The 24747-nt window shown below is 38.8% G+C and overlaps 1 protein-coding gene across 2 annotated transcripts in view; it reads left to right on the plus strand.

Moving 5' to 3' along the window:
- The window catches only part of LOC126415219 (uncharacterized), a 189393-nt gene that overhangs the window by 64625 nt on the left and 100021 nt on the right, over nucleotides 1-24747 (plus strand). For both annotated transcript variants that reach the window (XM_050083415.1, XM_050083414.1), the window contains exon 4: nucleotides 21805-21983. In XM_050083415.1, coding sequence (XP_049939372.1) covers nucleotides 21805-21983 — 179 coding nt within the window. The remainder of the gene's footprint in view (nucleotides 1-21804; nucleotides 21984-24747) is intronic.

Here is a 24747-nt window from a genome sequence, read left to right on the forward strand (position 1 = left end):
CTCTGATGACCTCATTATCAGCAGGACATTCAACACTAATCTCCTCCTCCTCCATTTGAGTATCCCCAAACAACTTTTGCGACAGTGGAACTCGGAGAAAAATGGGACTGCCCTGGGTAAAATGGGATGAATGGACACCCCAGGAACACAAAGCCAGGACACAAATATTTTCCCCTGAGGTTTCTGGTACTGCACTGACAGGAAGGGTTCTTGTTACTTGCTTGTATGTTAATCCCAAAAGTACCTGATGTAGTATCTAAATTTCATGATGAGCACAAGTCCACAGCTTAGCTGCTGATTATTTTAATCAAGACCAATTCCCTCGGTTCAAAAAAGATTAAAATGGGTATAGCTTGAACTATTGATTGGGTCAGTGATATCATTCATTTGCACCAGTGCACTTGACTGTCAAAGGTGCGGACAGCTTTGACAAACATCTTCTACATGAAACTTTCTCGCAGATTAAAACTGTGTGCCAGACTGAGACTCGACAGAGACCGAGTTTGAGTCTCGGTCCGGCCCACAGTTTTAATATGCCAGAAAGTTTCATATCAGTGCACACTCCACTGCAAAGTGAAAATCTCATTCTGGAAATCTTCTACATTACCCTGTTAGAAAGATCTTACTGAACATCATGAAGAGGTGAGCAAATAAATCCATCGTATGTCGAAGAACAATCAGGACAACTGAGCAGACTGCAAAAATTTCATTAAGGCTGGATGGAAAAACTGTTTTGGTACTGTGTGTAATTCCTATCTGCTGAATTTGAAGCCACTCCACTGCCACCAGGACTGCTGATATTTATACAATTTCACCATCAGATGGCCAAGGGTGTGCCACATTTGCCAATTGAGATGAAAATTGTGATATTTCAGTCTGTGGAATTTTGGTAGCATAAGCTTCTTGAGAAATCTCAGCTGCCCTAGTGATACACTAAACTTCAGCTAATGCAGTATCTGACTGCAAGAGCACTTGAGCCCACACTTCATTCCCTGATGCTAATCTAATCACCACATCATGTATTGTGATACTGTGCATGATAGTCCACAAGAACATGATAACAAGCATTTTCTAAGCAGGTTTTGTAGATCTGTAACCCATGATGTATATTTGGCTGATGCAGCCTTATGATGATGAAGGAACTCCAAACAAGTGGCCCCTACAAGCATTTTTCTAACAAAATTTTCAAATAAAGTGAGTGATTGGTGATGAAAGACAGCTCTTTTGGGTCAGATAAAGGAACCATTTTTGGGTTTGTAGCTAAAAGAAAGGCTGGTTGTAGCTGAAAGCACTTACAGTAACTTGCCTGGAAATGAAGTGCAAAATAGTGATACACTTCTCAGTCTACTTGAGTTCATTGGATGTCTGGAAAGCCAGGATTGTCAAAAGGAATTGCATCTGTTCTGGATCATTCAGAGTCTGTATGAGCTTGGGCTGCTGCTCCAACTGTTGTTTCTGGAACCTGAAAAACTGCTGGTCCATTCTGGTCAAAACAGCAACATGGCCGGACAAGACAGCACAAGATGGATTGTAGCTCCAAAAAATTCATTTTACCACCATTGGAAGGCTTCTTCTTCACAACAAATATTTTATTAATACAACATGTTTCTAGTTAAATCACAGAAAGTAATAGTTCATGACTTTTCTGGAAGTACAGAAAACTAGATTCTGGAGGCGAATACCTCTTCATCAAAACAGTACTCTGATAGTTTGTTGGATAAATCACACATCTGTGATAGAGAACAATGTTTGTAGGTTCAGTTGGGAAATATTCAGATATGAATTGTGCTCTTGATGCACTCAGCTGCTGTCAGTTTATTCACTTAAAACACAATGGTCAGTTGAGTGATGCACAAAAACAGTCCCATATTAGGCAGGCAGGCAAGCCTGTGTGATAGCCAAAGATTGTCAGCAGGTAACAACTGAGTCCAGATCGCACTACAGGTGAAAATCATGTAGTGTAGAAAATCATGTAGTTAAGGGTCATTGTCAATAGATACACCAAATATCATGCTGTAGACATTGACTAGTTGACAAATGAGGTCATGGCAGTCCACAGCAGACCTCTCATCTTCCACAGGTGATTTGCCATGAGACCTGGCACTGGAAGATATTTTCTTTCATGCCATGCCTTGCGACTTTGCTGGACATGTACATAATTGGTATACTAATACAAAGATATGCCTGGCAGAATTACAACACTGTCATCTTCTGTAAGTTCAGTTCCTGTTTTTCAGGCCTACCAAGAAGCAAGGGAGAGGGGAAGATATAATTTAAATTCCTACAAGTGTGGAGCCTATAATTTCCATTTTCAGTTACGAATAGTGCTGTAATGCCTGTGGGTTTGGACGCTGTGTAGTGGGATTGTGGTAGGCTATCAGTGTCAGCATCTAGATGGCCCACCACTCCTGGACCTGGTCAGCAGAGGCTGGGTGTGAGATGGCTTCTCTGATGCCAAAACGTGCTACTGAAACATCATTAACAAAGTAAACATTTATTGTTCAGAGATACACAGTTGTATTCATGGACTACTTGCAGTGGTGGTGGAGCATATGTGGCACATGCTATGCCTCAGTGTGATAATGCCAGGGATTGGTGTGCTGTCCCGACTGTGGCGGTAGAGGCAGCAGGAGAATCAGCACCCAGCAACATCACGTGCTCACTGGCTCTGCCAAACTGGCATTGTTGTCCATACTCCCCATAATCACTAGCAATTAGGGGAGGTAGGTAAGCTGGAGTGTATGTGGTCATGCTGAATTACACTGCAGCCTGCCAACAGGAGAAAGTCCAGGAGCATCAAAGGCTGTGTACAGGAACAGATGGACAATATCTGCACCCTTGACTCAGAAGGCACTCTGGATGATGGAAGTTGCAGCTCCTCATCAGTTCGTGACTTGGATGTCTATCTACTGCCCCTATCACTCTTTCCACATCATTTTGAGCCACTGATCCTATCCATATCTGACCCAATCTCCCTAGCCTCCTCTTTCTCTACCTCTTCATATCCATATTGCACAAATCTTCTCCTCCCATCACTCTTGGTCCATCTTCTCCACCCACCTCTACACCCATCTCCTCTTCCTCCTCATTTCTCTATCATTATGTACTTCCTGCATCTGCCTGACCATACCTGTTACTGTTCTCTGTTCATGTCCTCATCACCCCTCTTTCTGCCCATCCTTCCCCTACTTCTTCAATCTGTCCATATTCACCTCTATCTATCTCAGCCTCCCCCCAGCTGTGCTTATCTGCACATGTAGTCACTGCAAAATATGTTGATAAAGCAGGCCAATACTATTCTCACAACACACCTGTCATGATGAGCAGCCTTCATGACATGAGCTTAAGAACAATTGTTTTTGTCACTGATGTATTGGCTGCCATGCAAAGCAAGTTTGATGAAGTTGGTCAGTACAACTCCAGCACAACACGCATGTCATGCAGGGCAGCTGGAAAAAACTGTTCTTATAGGCTGCCCTATTGAAGCATTTCGATAAGGCAGGCTGATACTATTCCTAAATAACATGTATGTAATGCAGTGGAGCCTATATGCCTGGGACTATAAAAACAAGTTTTACCTGTGTCTTCACCCGTACTGAGGTTATAAGCCCCACAGTGCTGACATTAATTAAGTTTGCTGTTTGTGTGTTAAATTAGGTTGAAATCAGTCCAGAGTTTGGCAGGAGATCCCATACATACATACTTACAGTCTGTTTTATTATACACTAGTCTTTTCCCCAAAGCTTTGCCTGTGTACATGTATGTCACATATAATGCATACATCTCTTGGTCCATCTCTTCCTGCCCCCTCTGTGTATCACCTCCCCACACTCTGAACTTCTCCTTCTCCCACCTCTCAGCCCATATTGTCTTCCTTCCCTCCTTTCTGTCCATCTCCTCTGCCCCCCTCTCTCTGTTCATCTCCTCTTCCCCATCCCTTCCTTTACACCCTTCCCTGTCCTTTTTCTCCCTATTCATACCCTCTGCCCCCCCCCCCTCTGTCCCTATCCATCCCCTCCTGTGTCCCTCTTTATTCATCCCCTCTATCCATCTTAACCTTCACCCCAGGTATGACCATCTGTAGGTGTAGCCACTGCAAAGTGACTGATAAAGCAGGTTGATACTTCTCCCACAATTCAGTTCTCAGGCAGGACAGCCTATATGCCTGTGCTTGGGAACCTTTTTTTCCCATGATGTGTGGACTGCCATGCACAGACGCTGATAAAGAAAGCAGATACTACTACAACACAACATGCCCATTGTGCTGGGCAGCTTACATGTCAGAGGCTGCAAAACCATTTTGTGCCCCTGATGTGTAGGCTGCAATGCAAAGCAGCTTGATAAGGCAGATTAATACTTTTCCCACATAACACACTTGTCATGCATTGCAGCCTATACAGCAGGGGCTTAAAACATGCATGTCTATATGTCCGTAAATATTAGAGCTATAGCAATATAAACCCCGCTACGTTGGTCCTCCCAGGGCAAGGAGTTTGTGCATCAAATCTGATTCACACTCAGGTGAATCTCTCTCTCTTTGTCTCTATACTAGAAAGTCCAGGATGGAATGTAACAATATTATGAAAAGGAAAGTTGCTGCTCGCCATATAACGGAGATGCTGAGTCGCAGATAGGCACAACAAAAAGACTGTCACAAATAAAGCTTTTGGCCAGTAAGGCCTTCATCAACAATAGACACACACACACACACACACACACACACACACACACACACACACACACACACGCACGCAAACACAACTGGCCAAAAGCTTTATTTGTGACTGTCTCTATCTCTGACCATGTCTTTCTCCTCCCACCTTCTGTCCATATCCTCCTTTCCCACTCTCAGTACCTAACTGCAACTCAGCATCTCCGCCATATGGTGAGTTTCAAGTTTCCTTTTCATAATATTATCTATATACTAGCCTTTTCCTCATGAATTTGCCTGAATGTGAGTATGCATCAATACCTATATTGCATACATTCCCTTCTCCACCCTCTCTGTCTTGATCTCTTCCTCCCATCAACTTGTCATGAACCCTCTCTACTCAGCTGGAAAAGTTATCTCCAAAAGGACACAGTTACGGTGTGGCTAATGGCTGTATAGTACTTTAATAGAGCTGACCATGATGTCTCCTTTGTTGATGCTGCTAAGTCTGTGTTGTCCATGTGGCTTCTCGTTGTCTAGGTGATGATTCCTTTGCTGCTCTGGGTCCAAGAAAAAGCTGCAGGTTTTTTAATTATCACTGGACTATCGAAATCATGATGCAGTATTCCACAGTTTATTTGTAACAAAAACACATATTTATTGCCAAAACTAGATAAACAACTACATTCAAATGCAGCCAACACTCAAGTGCCCGAAAACCGTTGTAGACCAAAGATCACGGTCATAAGCTACAAAGAACATACAATTCCAATATAGATTATTGATCGCAACACCTAACTTATCTTAAGCAAAAGCTTTTTTAACACGACTATAGTGTATAGTATAACAAAATGATGTCTGTTTGTCAGTTCCATTACAATAGCCCCCCAAGAATTTTGTAAGTATGAAAATGCGAACAAAATTCTGACACCAGAATAATAGAAGTGCCAAGAATATGATTTTAAATAAATTAAAATTTTTAATAGTACTATTTCTGTTGAATTATGCTAACACTGAAATTGTTATACAAAGTAAAGGAAAACATATAATTTTTAACCTTAGAGTAAATGAAATACAAAAGAAGAATCACAATTTTCACTTAGAAGAGTCCATAATGTTGCAGCACTTCACATTAAACCATTGAAAGACTGTAACGTTTAACAGAGATCACCTTTTGGTTACATAATGTTTAGATGTAATTACATGGTTAGGATACATAGTTATCCTTCTGGTAATGTTTATCTAGTGGGAGAAGTTTACAGAATCTGTCTGAGTAATACTACACAGGTATGAACTGGTCCAAAAAAATCCTTTAAATAATAAGAAATTCAATAAACATGTAATACAAATGCATTAACATATTGGGTGTAAAATGTCTTATCACAAAGACATTACTCCAAGGATAAAAAAATTAAATTGTTTTCAAAAGTAAAGTTACAGGCAGTGTGTTACAAGGGTTCATATTCACAGTAAAAGTGCAAAGATAGAATCATGGATGAAAGTTTTGGAGTGGTATGTATCTATCAAAATTTAAAAAATTACTGCCTATGCTTTTGCAGTGGTTGAGAAAGAAATATACAGTAATTCAAGTGGTTTACTAATAATGATTGTCTCCTAGTACAGTTGGACATTTCAAGCACTTAAGTGTGTAGTAATTAGGACTCTGCCTTTGAGATTAAAAAAAATTAAAAAAATTAAATTGTTGCAAGACAGATTTAGTGCTGATTAGTGGCTTGCATTTTAAGTGATGTCTCAACAAGTGTGGTGTGAGAAAGTTACACAAGCTAAAATTACACAAATTATCAAATATCAATCAAATTGCATAAACATACAGAAATATCAAGAACTAACATGGGAAGCGTATTACACAGAAAATTCATTGCAAGCACTTCATACAGTGAATACATATTAAACAGATAATAAACATTTTCAAGGGCACAAAGCAGCCGGCCGCGGTGGCTGTGCGGTTCTAGGCGCTGCAGTCTGGAACCGCGGGACTGCTACGGTCGCAGGTTCGAATCCTGCCTCGGGCATGGATGTGTGTGATGTCCTTAGGTTAGTTAGGTTTAAGTAGTTCTAAGTTCTAGGGGACTGATGACCTAAGATGTTAAGTCCCATAGTGCTCAGAGCCAGAGCCAAGGGCACAAAACTGTAACAAAATTAGATAATTTTTATATATAAAATTTCATAATTTCCAGTGAAAAACTTATGTTCAGTCACCTTTTAACTTTCTCAGAATAGTCTTACCCCTTTTATTTATGCAATTTCAATGAAACAGTATTCATTAGCCTGAGAACTTCCCTGGATTTAGGATACACCAACCGGTATGCATTTGGATGTGGATGCTCTACAATCTCGAATGGACCCATGTATATATCAAAGAATTTCTTTATTTCAGAAGTTAGAATTGTTTATTTCTCATGTGATTTTACTAAACCATAATCTCCTACTTTAAACTTGGTTGCTTTGATCTTGCCATCATGTCGTCTTTTTATAATTTCCCATTGTTTTATCATGGTTTCTTTGACTATGGCTTCACGTTCACGCATAGTCATCATTGTGCATGGTGGAAATTCTACGAGTTCAGTGATAATGTTGTCTGGTTTTAGATGAAACCTAATTTCATAAGGTGAAAATCCTGTGGAAGTGTGCTGCAAGCTGTTCATAACATCTTCAAAGTCTCGTACATGGTCGTACCATGTAGGATGTTTATGACTGCAATATGTATGACACAAACGACCAATCTCGCACATATACCTTTCAGCTGGGTTTGACAACGGATTATATACAGATATTTGAACATGTTTGATTCCCGATTTATCAACAAAGGCTTTCCAAACTTTTGACAAAAACTGAGAACCGTTACCCGACAAGATTGCTTTTGGTTTCCCAACGTTTAAGAAATAGTCTTTTACAACTTTTGTAACTATCTCTTTACCTGTGGCTTTTCTGACAGGATACAACTTGATTAGTTTAGAAAATACATCCACCATGACAAAAATGTAGCAGTGGCCACTCCTACTCCTTGGAAGGGGCCCATAGAAATCAACAGCAACTAAGTCTACAGGTTGTGCAGGAATAATGTTTTGCATTTCACCTTGACATTTTCTGTTACTTACTTTGACTCGTTGGCACTTATCACAAGTTGTCAATTCCTTTCTAACTTTCTTGGCCATATTGTAGAAGTATATGTTTTCTTGTAATTTCTGCATACACTTCTGTATGCGACAATGACCATAGCTCTCATGAGTATACCTAATTAACCTCTCAGCTTACTTCTCAGGCCAGCATAGTTTCCAATTGTCCGAGTCTTCATCAGGTCTCCTAAACAGAGTACCTTTAACCGCCTTATAGTACTTGTCTAATTTTTCATAGTTCTTTTTCCCTAAACAGCTCTTTACTAATTTCAATTTGCATCACGGTTCTGGCTCCTCCTGATTTTATCACACAATGATCTAACAACTTTTTCATCTGTGACCCCTTTAATATACCTCATTTTAAACTGTTTTTCTTCATTTTGATCAAAAATTTCTGTTTCCCCTCATACTGGTAGCCTTGAGAGAGCATCCGCAACTATGTTGTCACTGCCTTTAATATACCTAATTTCAAAGTTGAATTGTTGTAAATAAAATGCCCATCTTGTAAGCCTATCATGATAGAGCTTGCATTTCTGTATATAGCTTAAGGCTTTATGATCAGAGTACACTATTACCTTATGTCCAAGTAAATAGGTCCTGAATTTTGAAAATGACCACTGTATAGCCAATAACTCTTTTTCTTGACTGTATAGTTCTTTTCATGCTTCAGTAACATTCTGCTTGCAAATGCAATTGTAGCTTGAACTGTCTCTCCATTGACTTCTTTTACTTGAAATAATTCAGTACCTAGCCCATAATCACTGCTGTCAGTATGTAAATAGAAAGGTAAACTGAAATCTGGTCTGTGTAGTAGGTTCTGGTTATTCAGTTCCTTTTTTATTCTGTCGAAAGCCTCTTGACAATCTTTACTCCATATCCAAACAGTGTCCTTCTTTAACAAGTTACTTGACAGGGTGTGTTTAAGCCTTGATTACTTACAAATTTTCTGTAGAAGCCACATAGCCCATAAAATGATTTCAGTTGTTTTCTGTTACAGGGTATAGGAAACTCTGCAATAGCTTTAATTTTGTCTGGATCAGACAAAATTCCTTTTTCTGTTATGACATGTCCCAAAACTTTTAACTCAGGTACTGCAAATTTGCACTTTTCTAGTCTTAGTGTCATTCCCCCTCTTCTAAGTTTCTCACATGCCTGTCTTAAAAGCCCAACATGCTCATTCCAATCTTGTCCAGTTACTAAAATGTCATCTACATAAATCACTAATTTGGATACAAGTCCCTGCCCAAGCACATGGTTAAAGCTCTAATGAATTCTGCTAACGATGAGTTCATGCCAAAAGGGACTACACAATACTGATAGCAACGGCCATTGTAAAGAAAAGCAGTGTATTTCCTAGACTTGGGTGCCAGGGGTACTTGGTGAAAGCCAAGTCTAGACTTGACATTAATTTTATATCCTTGAACTTGTGTAACGGCTCATCAATGTTTTCAGGGTGGTCTGTTTCCCTGTATAAGATCTTTTTAAAGGCCTGGAGTCAAGAACTATTCTCACTACCCCATCTCCCTTTGACACAACTACCAGTGGGTAGTTGTCGTAAGCGCTGATACTCCTTTCAATAATGCCACACACTTACATCTAATGTAATTCTTTCTCAACTGCTGTATGTTTTGCTATGGGCACACCATATGGTTTTATGAAAAACGAATCATGTGGTCTTACTAGCAAAGTACATTCGTAACCCCTAACTATCCCTGAAATGTTGCTAAAGACATCACTGTATTCCCATAACAAAGACTCTAGTTCCTGTTTTTGCTCGTCATTTAGACCGCTAGCTTCTGAAATCTTAGTGTTTACCAGTGTGTTGAAATCTGCTTCACTTAAATCTAGCTCTGTTATGTGTTTGTCAACATATCTTTTCTCCTTTACAAGATTTATAGTGTTAAATTTATCATTACACAAAACTGTATTTGATATGACAAACTTGGTGGAGATACACCCCCATTTAGTGTTCATGATAAGTTTTTTGTCCTCCCCTGTCAAAGCTTCCATCTACACTCTGAATCCATGACATCCCGAGAATACAGTCCTCACTGAGGCCTGGTATAATTGGGAATCCATGTGTAAATGTGACTCCCTCAATTGTAAAAGATAACAAAGTTTGTCTTTTCACAGTTTTACTATGTTTTCCTGTAGCTCCTCTTATTTTCACCCCAATGACTGGCATTTAAATGTAATCTTTCTCGCACTTCAGCTTTTTGCTTAGTATTTCAGCTATTCCTGACACCTGACTCCCTGTGTCTATAAGGCACTCGCCTTCCCAGGTACCAACTTTTGCTCTAATGAATGGACTACCTATGTCATCACTTTTTTCAGGCTGAACATATTCATACAACAAATCATTTTGAATTTCGCCGAAACAATGACTTCCTGACTTACAAGTACCTATATTACTGTCACCTTTACTATCTACGGTCATTACATTAACACACACAACATTAACACTGTCGCTTGCATTGATAATTTCATTAATCCAAATATTTTCACCCATATAACATTGTTCATCACTAAGGTATTTATCCTTCAGTTTATCAACAATAATATGTTTAGTATTTTGCCACCAATCAGGATATAAACTTTGAGACATATTAAGAATCATTTTTCTAAAATTGCTGTCATTTCTAATTGCATCACTCTTTAGCCACATATTATAAAGAAATAATTCACCTTTGTTCATTAGATTAGATTAGATTAGATTTACTTTCATTCCAATTGATCCGTAGTGAGGAGGTCCTCCAGGATGTGGAACATGTCAGAAAAACAACAATACATGACAAATATTTAAACTAAAACAAATAAGCTAATGTACCATTCCACAGGTCCCAAGTGGAATGATCGTCATTTTTTAATGAACACTAAGAGTCATTTTTTAATGAACACTAAGAGTCATTTTACAAATACTATTGCACTGAATTTAAAATAAAAAAGTTTTATATTTATTTATAAGGTAAGAAACATGCAATACAACTACTGTAATACTTATTTACAATGAACACATTACTGCACTGAAATGGTGCAGAAGTTAGATTATACTTACACACACACACACACACACACACACACACACACACACACACAAATTTTCAGTGAACACATTACTGCACTGAAATTGTGCAGAAGTTATGTTGTACTTATATACAAATCAGTTGGTTTTCCTCAGAAATTCATCAATGGAGTAGAAGGAGTTGGCCACCAATAAATCCTTTAGGCTTCTCTTAAACTGAATTTCATTGGTTGTTAAGCTTTTTATGGCTGCTGGCAAGTTATTGAAAATGTGTGTTCCTGAATAATGCACACCTTTTTGTACAAGACTAAGTGACTTTAAATCCTTGTGAAGATTATTCTTATTTCTAGTATTGATTCCATGAATTGAGCTGTTGGTTTGAAAAAGTGATATATTTTTAATGACAAATTTCATTAAGGAATAAATATATTGGGAAGCTGTAGTTAGTATCCCTAGTTCCCTAAACAGGCTTCTGCAGGATGTTCTTGAGTTCACACCACATATAATTCTTACTGCACGTTTTTGTGCCCGGAAAACTTTAGCTTGGCTTGATGAATTACCCCAGAAAATAATCCCATATGACATTATGGAATGAAAGTAAGCATAGTATGCCAGCTTTTTCATTTTTATATCCCCTATGTCTGACAAAATTCGCATTGCAAACAGAGATTTGTTAAGACGCTTTAGCAGTTCTGTGGTGTGCTCCTCCCAGTTGAATTTATTATCAAGCTGTAATCCCAAGAATTTAACACCGTCCACTTCTTCTATCTTCTTGTCATCATATGTTAGACATATACTCTTGGGACACCCCTTACAAGTTCTGAACTGCATGTAGTGTGTTTTTTCAAAGTTTAGTGACAAAGAATTGGCTAGGAACCAGTGATTAATGTCTACAAATATTTTATTGGCTGATCTTTCTAAGACTACACTTGATTTGCTGTTTATTGCAATGTTTGTATCATCAGCAAACAAAACAAACTTGGCATCTGGTAATGTTACTGATGAAAGGTCATTGATATACACAAGAAAAAGTAAGGGCCCCCATTGCAAATGATAGCCTACTTAAATAGTCAGTTTTACTGTTTAGGGAATCTTTATCATCTGCCCAGGTTCCTTCATAAGATGTTGGATTACAGAGCCTATTGGTTTGACACTGGCATTAACACCACTTAAACTGTTAATAATAACCTTGGGTACATCTACAACATGCATATCAGTTTCTCCCACAACACCTAATGCCTCCCTTTCCTCTTTCAAGCAAACAAAATATTTTTCACCATCATCATGTATCATTAAATCTTCGTTTTCCCAAATACTACAATCATCAACCTCTCTCTCCCGAAAACTTAAAACCTTGCTTTCACACCCAAGTGTATTTAATTCTTTGCTCATTAAATCAGTGTCAACAATTTGCTCATCTGGTTACCTCATCAGTGCATCAATTCCTAAATCATTTAAATCGTTAATGTGCTGGTCCTCTGACAAACTACAAGCTTCTGCCCATTCATAAAATTCAACTAAGTCAATTATTTTCTCTGGCTCTTTATTACAACCAATGTGTTCATTCTTAACAGGTACTGTGTTTAGAGGGTAGTACACATTCATAAGATAACTATTCATTACTTGAGACATATCTCTTGGTGCAATGTAGTCACTGTCATTAGTCCATCTATTATCTATGCTTTTCGCCCCTACCTTGTGGACCAACAATGAAGCGCATGCTAGTTTTTTACTTCATGACTTCCCATAGCATTTTGACTCCTGGTGTCACTATGTTCACGCCAATTCCTGTTTTCAGACTCCCTGTTATTACTTCTGTTCCAATTGTTCCCTGATTGTCCTCTTGGATGGAAATTATAGTTTTCCCTTGAATGGAAATTATTGTTAATATTGTGACTATTTTGTTCCCTATGATGAAAACTATGATTGTTGGGCCTACTGTTTTCCCTCCTGTTAAAACTAGTGTTTCCCCAACAATGATCCCCACTTTTTTTTGTGTGTTATTGAAATAGTTTCTTGGTTTCCCTACTTTGTCTATAACCCTGTCAAGTTTGTCCACGTAGTTTAGAAATTGTTCAGTGTTGTCATCTGGTCCATACACTAGGTCCCATTGCACATCTGTTGGCAACCTTCTCGTTAAAGCATCTATCTGTGTGAGCTCATCAAAGGGTTTACCCAAATGTACAAGTTTCTTCAATTGATTTTTACAAAACTGTTTCATAGTCCCCTGTGTTTCTCTGTAATTTGGTCCATTCAGGAACTCGCTCTTTATACTGGCTTGTTCAGTTTCAGCCTAGAACAGTTTTAAGAACTCAATTTCAAATTCTGCATAAGACATGTCCATAGACAAATTTTGATTGGCCCATGACAAAGATTCCCCCTCCAAAAATGTTTTAACAAATTTAATTTTGAAACTTTCGCTCATATTGAGCAAAAAATTGCCTCTACAACTCTGCAGAAAGTCAACAGGAGAGCAAACTACACTCATTAGAAAAGTTTTTAACTGGAATATTGGATAACAAGGTACATGTGTTTATAGAAAAATTTTCGTTAGCTACATCATTGCTAAATATTTCAAACTTCTGGTTTATCTCTGATACTGTACTTTTAAATTCACTAACGTTTGTCTTAGTTTCAATCTCATGGAGTTTTACTGTGTTATTGACTGTTTCCACTTTATCATTCACAACATTTAGTTTCAAATCTACTCTGCTTGGAAGTTTGGAAGTTCACTGTGGCTTCTTGCGGATGATGCTGTGGTATTTTGAGAGGTTGTAACAACGGAAAATTGTACTGAAATGCAGGAGGATCTGCAGCGAATTGATGCATGGTGCAGGGAATGGCAATTGAATCTCAATGTAGACAAGTGTAATGTGCTGCAAATACATAGAAAGAAAGAGCCCTTATCATTTAGCTACAAAATAGCAGGTCAGCAACTGGAAGCAGTTAATTCCTTAAATTATCTGGGAGTATCGTTAGGAGTGATTTAAAATGGAATGATCATATAAAGTTGATCGTCAGTAAAGCAGGTGCCAGACTGAGATTCATTGGAAGAATCCTAAGGAAATGCAATCCAAAGACAAAGGAAGTAGGTTACAGTACACTTGTTCGGCCACTGCTTGAATACTGCTCACCAGTGTGGGATCATTACCAGATAGGGTTATAGAAGAGATAGAGAAGATCCAATGGAGAGCAGCGTGCTTCGTTACAGGATCATTTAGTAATCGCAAAAGCATTATGGAGATTTTTTTGTTCATAGGTCCCTCTAGACGTGACACTTTCTGATTTATGACCCAAAAACTGTCTGCGACCATCTGATTCATGTTTTGCAATTGTTCTTCATTAGATTGTAAGCGGGCTGCAACTGTTTGATGTAAAGCTGACGATTGTTCCATCATTTGTATCAGTGATCTAATGTCCAAAATCTCACGTTCTGATGAATTAAGACTTTGATCCTCTTCTTTGACTGACTCATCTTCCGATTTTATCGGCATGTCTATGTCCCCAAAGACTAACAAATTTTCACCATCCTGCTCAGATTCAGCACCACTTTCCTCTTTCACAATGGTCATTTTCATAAAATTTCACACACAAGATAATAAAAGGAATAAACAGCACTACACAGATGTACTTATCTTTTCAGTCTGGGTCCTCACTCATGTGGTCAGTCCACTTTACTATTTCATTTCGTCTCTCTTGACTTCCATGTATAGCACTTCTTTGTATCACATGGTCATTAGACTTCTGCAAAACAGATTTTGTCCATCCAGTACATATAAATGTCTTAATCCTGGCACAGAGCCCCCAGTTGTTATGAACCCTCTCTACTGAGCTGGAAAAGTTATCTCCATAAGGACACCGTTATGGTGTGGCTAATGGCTGTATAGTACTTTAGTAGAGCTGGCCATGATGTCTCCTTTGTTGATGCTGCTAAGTCTGCGTTGTCCATGTGGCTTCTTGTTGTCTAGGTGATGATTCCTTTGCTGCTCTGGGTCCAAGAAAAAGCTGCGGGTTTTTTAATTATCACTGGACTATCGAAATCATGATGCAGTATTCCACAGTTTATTTGTAACAAAAGCACACATATTTATTGCCAAAACTAGATAAACAACTACACTCAACTGTGGCCAACACTCAAGTGCCTGAAATTCCCATTGTAGACCAAAGATCACGGTCATAAGCTACAAAGAACATACAATTCCAATATCGATTATTGATCGCAACACCTAACTTAGTATTATCTTAAGCAAAAGCTTTTTTTAACATAACTTTAGTGTATAATATAACAAAATGTTGTCTGTTTGGCAGTTACATTACAAACTCTCTGCCCACTTTATCATCACGTCTCTATCTGTCCCTGTCCTCTTGCCCTTGCCCTTCTCTCTGTCTCTTCATCTCCACCTCCTCCCCCCCCCCCCCCCTCTCTGCATCTACTCCTTCCCTTATTTGTCCATCTCCTTTCACTACCTCTCAGCCTCTCCATATCCTCCTCCCTCCTCTATCTGTCCATCTCCTCTTCCCCATCTCCAGCCATATCTTCTTCCACCCTTCCTGTGTCCATATCATCTTTCCTCTCATCTATGTCCATCTACTCCTCCTCACGCATCTGCCCCTCTCCTCTTCCCACCTTTCTCTCTGGCCAGCTGACACAGTTGTGTATGTTTGGAGCCGAGTGGAAGGCTTAAATCAGAGGCTCAGATGATTCTGCGGAGATCTGGGGTGCAAATTTCTCAACCTCCGCTATCGGGTGGGGAAATGTAGGGTCCCCCAGAATAGGTCAGGCGTGCACTACACACAGGAAGTGGCTACAATGGTAGCAGAGAATGTGTGGAGTGCACATGTGGGTTTTTTAGGTTAGAGAATTCCCTCCCTAGGCCCGACAAGACACCTCCTGAGACGCGGCAAGTTAGCAGTAGGCAAAACGCAACAGGAAATAACAATATTAATGTGGTAATAGTAAACTGAAAGAGCGTCTATAGAAAGGTCCCAGAACTGCTCTCATTAATAAACGGTCACAATGCCCACATAGTACTAGGGCAGAAAGTTGGCTGAAACCAGAGGTAAACAGTAATGAAATTCTAAACTCCAATTGGAATGTATACTGCAGAGACAGGCTGGAAAGTGATGGGGGAGGCATGTTTATAGCAATAAAAAGTGCGACAGTATCGAAGGAAATTGACGGAGATCCGAAATGTGAAATAATTTGGGTGAAGGTCATGGTTAAAGCAGGCTCAAACATGGTAATTGGTTGTCTCTATAGGCCCCCTGGCTGAGCAGCTGTTGTGGCAGAGCACCTGAAGGAAAATTTGGAAAATATTTTGAGTAGATTTCCCCACCATGTTATAGTTCTGGGTGGAGATTTTAATTTGCTGTATATAGACTGGGAGACTCTAATGTTTATAATGGGTGGCAAGGACAAAGAATCCAGTGAAATTTTTTTAAGTGCATTATCTGAAAACTAGCTTGAGCAGTTAAACAGAGAACTGACTCATGGCAATAACATATTACACCTTCTGGTGACAAACAGACCCGAAGTATTTGAAACAGTTAACGCAGAACAGGGAATCAGTGATCATAAAGCAGTTAATGCATCGATGATTTCAGCCGTAAATAGAAATATTAAAAAGGTAGGAAGATTTTTCTGTTTAGCAAAAGTGACAAAAAGCAGATTTCAGAGTACTTGACAGCTCAACACAAAAGTTTTGTCTCAAGTACAGATAGTGTTGAGGATCAGTGGACAAAGTTCAAAACCATCGTACAGTATGCATTAGATGAGTATGTGCCAAGCAAGATCGTAAGAGATGGAAAACAGCCACTTTGGTACAACAACCGAGTTAGAAAACTGCTGTGGAAGCAAGGGGAACTTCACAGCAAACATAAACATAGCCAAAGCCTTGCAGACAAACAAAAATTATGCAAAGCGAAATGTAGTGTGAGGAGGGCTATGCGAGAGGCGTTCAATGAATTTGAAAGTAAAGTTCTATGTACTGACTTGGCAGAAAATCCTAAGAAATTTTGGTCTTATGTCAAAGCGGTAGGTGGATCAAAACAAAATGTCCACACACTCTGTGACCAAAATGGTACTGAAACGGAGGATGACAGACTAAAGGCCGAAATACTGAATGTCTTTTTCCAAAGCTGTTTCACAGAGGAAGACTGCACTGTAGTTCCCTCTCTAGATTGTCGCACAGATGACAAAATGGTAGATATCGAAATAGATGACAGAGGGATAGAGTAACAATTAAAATCACTCAAAAGAGGAAGGCCGCTGGACCTGATGGGATACCAGTTCAATTTTACACAGAATGTGGGAAGGAACTTGCCCCCCTTCTTGCAGCGGTGTTCCGTAGGTCTCTAGAAGAGCATAGCATTCCAAACGATTGGAAAAGGGCACAGGTCATCCCCGTTTTCAAGAAGGGATGTCAAACAGATGTGCAGAACTGTAGACCTATATCTCTTAACGTCGATCAGTTGTAGAATTTTGGAAAACGTATTATGTTCGAGTATAATGACTTTTCTGGAGATTAGAAATCTACTCTGTAGGAATCAACAAGGGTTTCGAAAAAGATGATTGTGTGAAACCCAGTTCGCGCTATTCGTCCATGAGACTCAGAGGGCCATAGACACGGGTTCGCAGGTGGATGCCGTGTTTCTTGACTTCCACAAGGCATTTGATACAGTTCCCCACAGTCGTTTAATGAACAAAGTAAGAGCATATGGACTAGCAGACCAATTGTGCGATTGGATTGAAGAATTCCTAGATAACAGAACACAGCATGTCATTCTCAATGGAGAGAAGTCTTCCGAAGTAAGAGTGATTTCAGGTGTGCCGCAGGGGAGTGTCATAGGACCATTGCTATTCACACTATATATAAATGACCTTGTGGATAACATTGGAAGTTCACTGTGGCTTCTTGCGGATGATGCTGTGGTATTTTGAGAGGTTGTAACAACGGAAAATTGTACTGAAATGCAGGAGGATCTGCAGCGAATTGACGCATGGTGCAGGGAATGGCAATTGAATCTCAATGTAGACAAGTGTAATGTGCTGCAAATACATAGAAAGAAAGAGCCCTTATCATTTAGCTACAAAATAGCAGGTCAGCAACTGGAAGCAGTTAATTCCTTAAATTATCTGGGAGTATGCATTAGGAGTGATTTAAAATGGAATGATCATATAAAGTTGATCGTCAGTAAAGCAGGTGCCAGACTGAGATTCATTGGAAGAATCCTAAGGAAATGCAATCCAAAGACAAAGGAAGTAGGTTACAGTACACTTGTTCGGCCACTGCTTGAATACTGCTCACCAGTGTGGGATCCATACCAGATAGGGTTATAGAAGAGATAGAGAAGATCCAATGGAGAGCAGCACGCTTCGTTACAGGATCATTTAGTAATCGCAAAAGCATTATGGAGATGATAGGTAAACTCCAGTGGAAGACTCTGCAGGAGTGACGCTCAGTAGCTCGGTACGGGCTTTTGTTGAAGTTCCGAGAACATGCCTTCACCGAGGATTCAAGCAGTATATTGCTCCCTCCTATGTATATCTTGCGAAGAGACCATTAGGATAAAATCAGAGAGATTAGAGCCCACACAGAGGCATACCAACAATCCTTCTTTCCACGAACAATACGAGACTGGAATAGAAGGGAGAACCGATAGAGGTACTCAAGGTACCCTCCGCCACACCGACAGGTGGCTTGCAGAGTATGAATGTAGATGTAGATGTATATGTGTGGTGTGTGCGTGTGTGTTTCTCTGAAAGCTAGCAAGTTTTCATTGTTTTTTTGTGTGCCTGTCAAAGAGTCAATGCTTTTACTATTCAGTGAGTGGTCATGTGTACTCCTAAATTATTTAAATTCTGCTAGAAATTTCCTTGCAGTATATGAATTCCAATTCATGTTTTTATCAATATAAAGACCCAAAAATTTAAAATTTTGTGTTTCATTTACTGTTTTTCCCTCATGCATTATTTCTACCATTGTGTTCAGACCTCATGCAATACAGAATTGCATTCATTGTGTTTTGTGGAAACCAGAAGAGGAAAACCAAACAGAGACTAAAGTTTGCTATTGTCAAACTTCTCTTTAAAAAAGGCGATAAAGCCGACGTTACCAACTATCGGCCTGTCTCCCTTTTAACAACCTTTTCTAAAATTCTTGTGAAATTGGTTCAGAAAAGACTTATTGAACACCTCAAGCATTATAAGGTATTAAACAGTAGCCAGTTCGGATTTCAACAGAGTGTATTAACAGAACAAGCTATTTTTTCCTTCGCCCATCAAATCTTAGAGTCTTTTAATAATAAATTGTCTCGTGTTGTTATCTTCTGTGACCTTTCTAAGGCCTGTGATAGTGTTAATTATGAATTACTCTTAGCAAAGGATGAATATTATGGTATAAGTGGCTCAGTTGGCTCTTGGATTAAATCCTACCTAGCTGGAAGAAAGCAGAAGGTCATGTTGAATGACTCTGAGGGGTACTCTGTGTCATCTAGCTGGGGCTCTATTGGCTGTGGTGTTCCTCAGGGCTCTGTACTTGGGCCCCTTCTCTTCCTCATCTTTATCAATGACCTTCCCTTGTGTACTAGCTTTGAAACTTACTTTACTCTTTTTGCTGATGACACCTCTATCCTCATCAACAAAACTCCCAACCTCAATCTTGAGGAATCGGCCAATATTGTCTTTAGTGAAGTATGTAATTGGTTTGTAAATAATGGGTTATCACTAAATGTTAATAAGTCCCAGTTTGTACATTTCCAAGTACGGAAAAAAGTTGAGGATCATTTAAGTATTACATTGAATGGTAGTGAGTTACTGCAAGTTGAGTCAACCAAGTTTCTGGGTGTACACATTGACAACAGTCTAAAATGGTCTGAAAATATTTTGCACCTCCACAAAAAACTCAACTCAGCAACATTCGTTGTTCGTATTATTTCCACTGTATGTGACTGAGATACCACAAAAACTGCTTAATTTAGTTATTTCCATGCACTATTGCTGCATGGCATAGTTTTCTGGGGTAATCAGCCATTATCCAAAAAAATATTCATTGCCCAAAAGAGAGTTATTAGGATACTGAGTGGAGTCCAGCCTAGACATTCTTGTAGGAACCTTTTCAGAAAATTAGGGATACTGACAACTGCATGCCAATACATCTACTCCCTGTTATGTTTCATTGGTAAAAATGGACAATTGTACAAAACCAATGATTCATACCATACCCACAATACCAGGAGGAAGATGGAACTCCATTATGACTCAAAAAACCTTACTAATGTACAAAAAGGAGTCCATTACATGAGCTGCATGGTGTTCAATGCTCTCCCACTATCACTGAAATTACTTATCCATGAGCTTCCCAAATTTAAACAACAGCTCAAACAGTATCTATTAGATAATTCCTTCTATGTGGTAGAAGAATATTTCAGTAAAGTTAACTGTAATTGATTTTTTCATTTACTAACTTAATGTGCTATTGTGCATTACGATACTCACAACCACTGTTAACAATACTGTGTCTTTCATTTAGCTATTAAGATGAACCATTTTTTTTAATGTAATTTTTTCTATACCTATTAATGCATATTTTGTCTTATACCAGATACCCTCTTGCAAGAGGTACTTTTATGTATTCGTTTTGCATTATTTGTAATAATTCTGACATGTCCTACATACATGCAAATGTCTCACAGTATTAAATTTATGGGATATAAATAAAAAAATATAGCAGAGATGCTGAGTTGAAGAGAGGTCTTTTTTTGACAAAGGCTTTGTTGGCCAATAGCTCATTTTGTGACAGTCTTTTTGTCTGTATCTATCTGTGACTCAGCATCTCTGCTGTACAGTTTGTAGCAACCATCCTTTTCATAATTTTGTTTCCAAAAAAATTTTATGTTTTCAAGCACTGAACTTACTCCATTGCTGTGATTTTTCCCAGTTTGGGATGCTGTTTTATTGTGTACATTTCCTGAGTTTCTTCTCGTGATTTTTGGTATTCTTTCAGTTACATAGGATGGAAACCAGTCGCTGGTAAGATATCTGATTCTGTAACATTCAGTTTCTGTGAACTAGTAGGCTTTGTGGAAGAAAGTTCACTTAACAGATGGCTCTCTATTTGAAGAAGTAGTCTAATCAGTGATGATACTGGAATGAGAATGATTAGTGTATGATATATAGACAGTATTGTGATGTGGGAAGTTATAAAGTTATGAACACACTTCGAGAGGAAGTCAGGGCCAGTTCAAGAACATTGTTCCACACAAGCAGCTCATATTTGATGTCCCCCTCCCATCTCCTCTTTTCCCTCATACACTTTCAGTCATGTCAGTTTTTACTACTAATTGTGATATGTACTGTATGCAAATCTTACACTTAGTCTTCTCTGACATGCCACTCAGCTTGGCACCCCAAGCAGCAGCTTGTGTCACTTGAGCCTTAAAATGACCCTGGAAGGAGCATATAACCTAAGGTTCTTGAGGCTAGGATAACAGTAAAATGTCCCCACCCACTGTTTGCTTTTTATGACGTTTTTATGTTTTATCCACCCTGATTTCCCTTCTATGGACTTTTACTATTACTTTGTTCACATATGCTGCATGGTATTGATACATCTGCTAGTGCTCTGTTCTTAAATTTAATTCATTTAAGCGCTGTCACTATTGAATTCATTCGTGTTCTGCCCTGTAATATTGAACTGAGTCCTGGGAGTTCTCTGTCTACAGGAAGTATATCCCAATTTTGTCTAAACTTTTTATATCTTCAGTCATATGATTGAAACACCAGTGCCTCTGTTATCTTTTGTATGGATCTTATTCCTACACCTCTGAACATTATCTTACTGAATCTAATTTTCCCCTGGCTTTTTGTATCTTATTTCAAAAGACACAAAAGATAGCATCTATTTTAACTTTTGTGTGGATTTTGTGCCACATCATATAACGTTGTCTTGCTAGATTTATTTGCAGGTGTTTCTCATAATTTCTTTTCCTTGCAGGCTTTGCTACTGATGTCTAAATTGGCACCACATAATTGCATGTGGCAAGAGGCATATTCAGGCATGCTGGATCACGTAGTTCTTCAGAGATTACTTGCTATGGCATTATATATAGCACCTGAATCAGTCAAAACACAAGTTCTCTCACTTGTTCATAATACCTACTTCCCTGAAAAAAGGTATGAACAAAAACAGTTTTTATTCACACAAATCTAATGATTGCTGTTGAAGCTTTAATACTATGTTAACAGGTATTATACTGTAATTATTTACAGTTTAGAGCTAGATTGGTGACTTTTAAAGTTTCAGTTTTACTTTCCTGAATAATCTGTATGTCCAAGTTGAACACAAACAAACTTCTGAATTTGTATTAACACACATTTATTACAATTGCTCATTAGAAGCTCCAGCGGAACAGATGAATAAAGAAGCAGACAGTAAGCTTAGAGCACTACATTCATCATAATCTAAAAATAAATCTGATATAGGAACATTATAGGGAAAACTAGGGAACATAAGTTCCTGCACCACTTGAAGTGTAGTCCTAAAGAAAATAAGTATGTAATGAGTGGAACTGATGATAGGGGGTTAGGGGTTAGCCATAGAGCTGGTTTGCTTGAATATAAAGATCCTTAAGTGGAAAACCACTGAGCTCTTATTTTAGAAAAAAAAGTTAAACAATTAACATCAGTATGGCTACAGCCCAGCAAGGTACAATCTTAGACATAAAAACTGACAGCTGGCACGCCGCCACAGAGACTAAGTCTGAGTCGTTCACTTAAGGTGACCAATAAAACTGACCACCCCTGACAACTCTAAGTCCGGCCATCTGCATAATCTGGCAACACTATAAGATGTGAAAGTGTCAGGAAGAGGTGTTGTCTACTTCCTAGATGCTGTCGGATTGTGTGAGCCCGTGGTCTAGTGGTAATCGTCGCGCATTCTAAACTTATGGCCGCCTGTTCCCGTCCTATTTTTCTTTTTTTAATTTTTTTTTTTTACCGCATTTCGGCAGTCATCTAAAGTTATGAGTCTGATTCAGCATCAAAGATAATTTGCTTCACATTCTACCCACCAGCAATAACAAGTACTTCCAGAAACAATTCCGCATGACAGCTCGTGGCTGCGTCATGATCAGAAATGCTTACCCTCCAGCATTTCCTTGTGCTGCAGTGGCTACTGGCCACCAGCCAGACGCCATCCACCGCCTGAAATCCAGTGTCGCCCAGGTGAACACGGCGCGATGCTGTCAGTGTTTGTATCAACTGTCATGTTCGAATTTGAAGTTCTAGTTATCATCTTACAGTTAAGCATTGGATTTTGCATACCTGAAAATCATGAACTACTATTGGGTGAATGCAGAGGAGGCAGCTAGAAAGATTTGAACTGTGTGTGGAGTGAGTGCTTTTGGAAAAAATACTCCAGAAAAAGATATTCTTGTTTCAACAAAGATCGTTCTGGCGTGAATGATTTTCCACATTAAGGAAGTCTCAACTGCTTATATATGTGACAGATTACCACTTAAGCATAATGCGACATTTGCATTCAACAGGTAAAGTTCAGAAGTCTTGTGTAGGGGTACTGCATGCTCTAATTCAAAACAATAAAAATTAACGGAGTGACTACTATTGAACATCATCAGGTCACTCAATGAGCATTCCTATGCAGTACTGTTACTGGTGATGAGTTATGATGCCTTTAGTTAACTTCCTAAGAAGAAATGAATAGCTGAGCCCCACCAGAAGACGTGAACTCGAGCAAAGGGTAGTGTGAACCTAATATTTTACATTTGATAGCTCCAAATATGTGTTTTGGGCTACGAATTCTGCCCCAAGGGGTGTGTACATCACAGCTGGAAATTGTTGCCAACAACTAAGACACCTTTAGGTCACAGAGTAAGAAAATTGACCGACAAAACTACATCACCTGTGCTACTGCTTGATAACGCACTCTGTTGATTTGAGATTGATGGGAAAGTTGTCTCTCGGCCGCTTGTATTGATAGGGAAGTCCTCTCTTAAGCACTTATCACTCTCGTCATATACTCGTAAAATTTTACCTTTCCTGTTCTTGATCGATCAACCATCAAGGCAATTCATTTCTAGACAAAAATACTCTTCAAACTACACTGGTTTGATGACATCGTTAGAACCAGTAGGTTTCTATGGGTGTAGAATTTTAAACTACTTTAACAATGTCAGATTGTTTTAGAATAGCGTTGAAAGGAAATTCCGCTGCTTATTAATTTCTCTTTGATGATTACTGTTTCATTTGGTAAACTAATGGAAAATGCAATTAAAATATTCACTGTACTAATACAAATTAAATTCCACTTACTATGGAAACATCATGACAACAGTCTATCTTAATAAAGCATTAAGAATCTGTAAGATGGTTGAGCCTATTTTAACATGAATTAGTAGGATGTTATCGACTTTCGACTTCAAAAAGGTCTGTATTTACTTCATGTCCTGTATCATTTGCAAGTATTATGGAAATGTGGCAGTTCATAGATAAAATTATGTATTCACAACAACAAAAAATATGTCAGCAGAAAACAAAAGTGGCATTATGAATTTGCAGTAACATAAGGTTTTCGCTCTGACACTAAGAGGTACTAAAAGTAGCAAGATAAATTTTGCTCGAGCGTTGCCTTATGATTCCCTTATTGAGTTTGTATCAGCCTGCTTGTAGCTCTGCTACAAAATAATTAAGAATCTGGCTTTCAGCGAGTCTCAAAATGCTAACAAAGTCAGAGTACACAAGACAGGCAAGCACATTACCTAGGAGCTAGTGAACAGGTGGGGTGTATTTGACTTACTTATAGGCCCACTAGCTGCTGTGGCAGATAAATCACAACATAAGAGATGAGAGTTTTTGTATTTCCCATGTGGAACGACTTTTGTTGACTCAAAAGCATTAATTGATATCCTTATGTCACATT

This window comes from Schistocerca serialis, chromosome 1, assembly GCF_023864345.2.
Source record: "Schistocerca serialis cubense isolate TAMUIC-IGC-003099 chromosome 1, iqSchSeri2.2, whole genome shotgun sequence".
NCBI lineage: Eukaryota > Metazoa > Arthropoda > Insecta > Orthoptera > Acrididae > Schistocerca > Schistocerca serialis.